This window comes from Cibotium barometz, chromosome 14 (genome assembly GCF_041138505.1).
Source record: "Cibotium barometz isolate CiBa-2024 chromosome 14, ASM4113850v1, whole genome shotgun sequence".
NCBI lineage: Eukaryota > Viridiplantae > Streptophyta > Polypodiopsida > Cyatheales > Cibotiaceae > Cibotium > Cibotium barometz.
Window position 1 is genome coordinate 4,965,001 of NC_141059.1, and position 4,883 is coordinate 4,969,883.

Here is a 4,883-nt window from a genome sequence, read left to right on the forward strand (position 1 = left end):
CAGTTTGTCCAACGTATTGTCACGCAATTGGATTGATTATAAGAAATCTTAAACATATTTGATGTTTGATTTCGATGATTCGATCTATGTATAAAGCTGGTCCCCCACCATGCCTCTGTTTCATTCCTTTTACGTTAGATGTTGCCGCGTGTAAAGGAGCACATGCGGAAGCGAAGACCAAACATACTTTACGTCAAAAAAAAAAAAAAACATAGAGCAATGAGCACATTTTTTCAAGAAATTCAGTTGTTTCCCTCCCCCTCCCTTTAAATCATAAAAATTTACAAAAGCCCAGTTGGAAGGCTTCTGAGATGTGGGAAAAGCACACAAACTCTTTCACTAGTTCTACCATAGTAATACATACTGGTGAAGCTCCAAGCCCAATTCTACTCAAAACCACTTGCTTGCCTACGGTAACCCTGCTTATTTTTTAGGGTTGAAAATGCAGTTTTAGCCAAAGTTCAATTGGGGTAATATATTTGAAAATTCTGACATTGATGTCAAACTCTAAGCGAGTTACTCAGCAATGCCACTCCTAAAATCAGGAGAGAATTAAGCTTTAAAAGGCTTAATAAGCCCCTCTGTTTGGCTCCTTAGCCAAGGCATTATGTTTGCTGCATTAAGGATAGAAACATATGAAACAAAACAGCATCACTGCCAAGCTGAAGCTGCCACAAGGCCCCTCTCACGCCAATCAAGATAAAGAGCCCCACATTCCTCCCTTAGCTTGTAATTTGGAGAGTAGGGTTGAAGCAGTTCTCTGATTGTTCTGTTGATGAAAAGGCTTTTGAGAGGTAAAGGTCGGAATCCTGCCATGGTCATCCGAAGCCTCCATTTCCCAGCTAGTTCATATCTCTCCACCCTCTCAGCCCCTTCACATGCAATTATGTTCACAATATCCCTTGCTAAACAGTGCTGCTCCATGTTCACGCGCTCCTTGCTATCCCTTGCCAACACGCCGCCATCCAAGGACTCAAAAATTGCACTGAAATAGTTGAGGGTTTCTACAAACCGAGGGTAAAATGGTGATGTGTTGGTGTTAGCCTCATGCTCTACTACTGTGACCACCTTGGGCTCCATGGCCCGGACCATTCGGAGTAGCCGGTCTCGAGGGTTGCTTGTGCTCACGCTCTCGTCTGGCATGTGATGCAGCTGAAATGCAAAATTCACTGCCAATGCCTCTTCTTGCATCCTCTCCAACCTCCATGGCTCCACCTGTGCAACTTCCATCTGCACTCCCTTGAATGTAAAGGGAACTCCTGCTCTCTGTGCTATCTCTTGTAGCTTCCTTCCCACACCTTCCAAGCTAGTTGGGGATTTCAAGTCTGCCACTCCGGTGAGTCGCACCTGCAATAAGCATGTCATGAAGTGATGCAATGTGAGCTTGTTGTAGTAGAAGTACAATGTGCAACATAAGACATCAGAAATGACATGATGAAGTTGTAACTTGTTATTCAACCAACAAAGACAGCTAATTTGGGGGACCGATCATCCCCCGTCCCTCGTGGGGGTAGGGTAAGGGGAAAGTCACTGTCCATGAGCAATGGGCAGGGGTAAGCATCATTAGCACATAAAGCCACTGAGATTGATAGGTTTTGCTATTATGGGCTCTTAAGATTGCTTGCATATCTTATCCACCATGACGTGGTGAAAATATGACCAACCCATCATTCAACTACAAGGCGTTCATTTGAGATTACACCAAACATGATTTGGAGTTTTATGTGATGTGCCACAATTTTTCCTGCTACTCTTCTTCGAAACATTCAGACATGTATGATGGCACCAAAACGCCCAATAAAAGACAGAAGACTCACGTGAGGGGGGCCTCCCGGCCGCTGTGCGAAGGCATTGATGAGAGCTTGCCATTGGTTGCCATGGCCGATGTTGAAGTCTATAATGTGAACCTTGGGCTCACTACGGAAAGCCTCGGCAATGACACTGTTTGCAGCCATGTATCCAAATTTGAAAAAAGGGCAGCAGTGATGGAGAACATGGGTCGCCTTGAGGATCTCTGCAGGAGAGGTTTCCTTGAATTTCAAGGGTATCTTGCCATGACCCTCTTTCAAGGACTTGATTCTAGCTGCCAGGCCATCTGCCATGTATGCTGCCAAGCGCTGCATGGGGTCACCATATGTCGAAACCGACTGCTCCAAGAAAGTCATAATGTTGGTGGCTAGGGCTAGATCTCCATCATCTATGGCCTTTGCACATGAGAGGAGGAGCTCTCTAGGCTGAGCTGAGGTGTCAGGGGGTTGAGAAAGGGAAACACAGGGCTGCAAACCGCCCTCCACATGTGATGGGTCTATGATGCTGCTGGTGCATGTAATGGTGGATTGATCAATTGTATGGGTGGGGAGCGAGGAGCTTTCTGCAGAGAGGAGGTCTTCGATGACATCTGTCCAGTCTCTTTCAGCAGGCTCTGATGGGTTGGCGGTAGAAAATTGTACATCAAGGGTAGGAGTAGTGGTGGTAGTCGTAGCAGTAGTGGTGGTGCCCATGTCAGAGTCATCTCCAAGAAGCTCTCTCTCTAGATCTTCGAGGGTTCGTTTTAGGCGCTTGGATTCATCCATGGGTCGGGGGTCACCGTCCATTTTGCGGACATGGTGGTGGTGGTTGTTGTGGGGAGGGTTTGGGGATGGGGTCTGGAAAGCTGCTGGGCCACGAACTATGGGCAAATCTGAGAAATGGTGAACATCCGTGGTGTTGTGAGTGATGCCGGTAAAAACTCTGGCTTTGTTAGTGGTGGCGGCGGCGGTGGCAGCAGCTTTGAAATGTGCTTGGCTCTGCACGCAGGGCTCACTCTGCAGGAAGCGAAGGGAATCAACCCGTTGGTAAGGGGAGCTACTTGAATCTGAGAAGCTGATTGTGGAAGACTCTTGGGGGGAGAGGGGGGAGTTGCTGTGCAGATTGATGGCTCTGCAGAGAGCTTGGTGCTGCTGAGCTTGGAGCTTAAGAGAGAAGAGAGAGGCAAATTGATCAAAGGGGGAAGGGGCAGGGGCAGGGGAAGGGTTGGGGTGAGGGGTGAGGAGAGGGCTAAAAGAAGCAGACGAAGGGGATGGGGCAGAAGAGGAGGAGGAGAGGTGGCTAAACGGAAGCCTGCTGCCACTGTGTTGATTCATGGCTAGCAGCTGGTGCTGGTGATTCTGCAGGTTTATATCAAAGGATGGACAGGAGGGTGGAGATGAGAATGAAGGCTGGTGGCTTATCACTTGCTGCGTGGCCTGAGTTGTTGATTGCGGTGGTAATGGCGGTCCTGCTGCTGGTGATGATGGAGTTTGGGATGCAATAAACGGCCTGTATTGGACATTCATGTCTGTGCTGCTGCCTTTGCCTTTGCCTTTGCCTCTGCGTCTGCCTCCCTCTTCCCAATTGACTATAGCTAAGCAAGGGGCTGGCCAAGAACATAACGCTAACTAGCAGCTCCTCTGTATAGCTTTTTATTTTGTTCCTGCGCACAGAGAGAGAGAGAGAGAGAGAGAGAGATAGACAGGGGCAAGGACGCTCCGGAGAACAGGAAGTCAAAAGGTAGCACTGCTACCCTAGCTCTAGCGTCTAGGACCTACGCTAACTGTCCAGTTTGGTACTGGCGTGCAGAACTGTAGAAGTACGTGGCACAAACACCGTGGCAATGTCGGCTCCAGCGTTTACGGTAGTTCAAGGACACGCAGGCTTACACTCCTACCTCCTTAAGTCTCGTGACGTGTGGTCTGAATATCTACCAGACTACCACCACACGCAAGCCTGTCGGTTTGAATTTTCAAAAGGTTATATCGAAGAGTTACTGGCTTGCTGGCAGCTGCTATGGTGTGTGACGTGTGTCGAAGATGAGCCCGGCGGGCCCGGATCCCGTCTCGCGTGCCGGAATCCCGATCACTCGCTGACGTTGCAGCTCGCCCGACACGACGCGAGCCGCCAGTGTTCGCCCCGGCTTTGTCAGGAAAAAGGCGTCCTTTCACGGCTCAAATTGAGAAAAACCCCTTCTGACCCCTTTTTCAATAAAACCGGGCTTTATAAAAAAAAATCGACACTGGTTCCGGTAGCCCACGGGGCGAGCATACAGCTCGAGATACAGCTCGAGTCTCGGCGATCAGTGCTGGCGACAGCAGTCGGCGTCTAAATTCGAAATTTGGAACCGACCTCGCACCATAAAAAGTTGCAACCGGCAAACTCGTGTACACGTGCTCCTTTCCAATTGGGTGAATATCAGCACATAAAAAATACTCGGCAAGTTGCAACTGGCAAACTCGTGTACACGTTCTTTTCCTATTGCGTGAAGAACCGACTTTAACTCAAAGGGCACATGCCACGCTGGCTAGGTATCCTTGCCACGTAGGAGCTGATGTGTCTGATTAATAACGGAACGATTTTGCCTCTCTGATGACAGCTCATCACACAGTAAAACCCAACCGACTACCTACCACCCATTGGACAGAGCAACTCCCAACGCAAGCGACCTCGTCCCCCTGGGTCCCCGCCCCCCGTTTTTAAACGCGCCAAATGCCAAATTCCCAATCTCCCCTCTTGTTTTCCACCGCCACCTGGACTTTCGGGAAAACTCCGTATATATTGAATCTGCGCAGTGCGCATTGCGTACCTATGTCGCGACTCACATGAGTCCAATGTGCATTGTGTACTAAAAGGATCGTAAAATTGCGATTTTTTAAACAGTGAAAACACATCATAATGTGTTGGATCAGATCTCTTTGTTTCTACGTACACGTTCCTTGCATTTATTTTTGTTATGCATTTCTCTTTTCAGACTATCCCCCCCCCCCCCCCCAAAAAAAAGTCCCCTTCACTGGCCTTCAGCACTCAAAAAGAACAAAGGGAGATGTGTACCTGAATGAGACTCTCTCTCTCTCTCTCCACAAGAATAAGTT

General features: G+C 48.7%; 1 protein-coding gene across 1 annotated transcript; it reads right to left on the minus strand.

Annotated features, from left to right (window-relative positions):
- Nucleotides 1–314: 314 nt before the first annotated feature.
- On the minus strand, nt 315–4,460 carry LOC147631590 (chitin-inducible gibberellin-responsive protein 2-like). Its single transcript, XM_086808104.1, has 2 exons — nt 1,818–4,460; nt 315–1,347 (listed from the first exon to the last, which is right to left on the minus strand). The coding sequence occupies exons 1-2, from the start codon at nt 3,312–3,314 to the stop codon at nt 652–654; spliced, it is 2,193 nt and encodes a 730-aa protein (XP_086664230.1). The 5' UTR covers nt 3,315–4,460; the 3' UTR covers nt 315–651.
- Nucleotides 4,461–4,883: the final 423 nt, after the last annotated feature.

Excerpts from the sequence above, each read along its gene's own strand:
- LOC147631590 (XM_086808104.1), bottom strand. The coding sequence starts at position 3,314 with ATGAATGTCCAATACAGGCCGTTTATTGCATCCCAAACTCCATCATCA. Across the intron at positions 1,348-1,817 it reads GGCCGGGAGGCCCCCCTCAC|GTGCGACTCACCGGAGTGGC; the intron begins GTGAGTCTTCTG and ends TGCTTATTGCAG.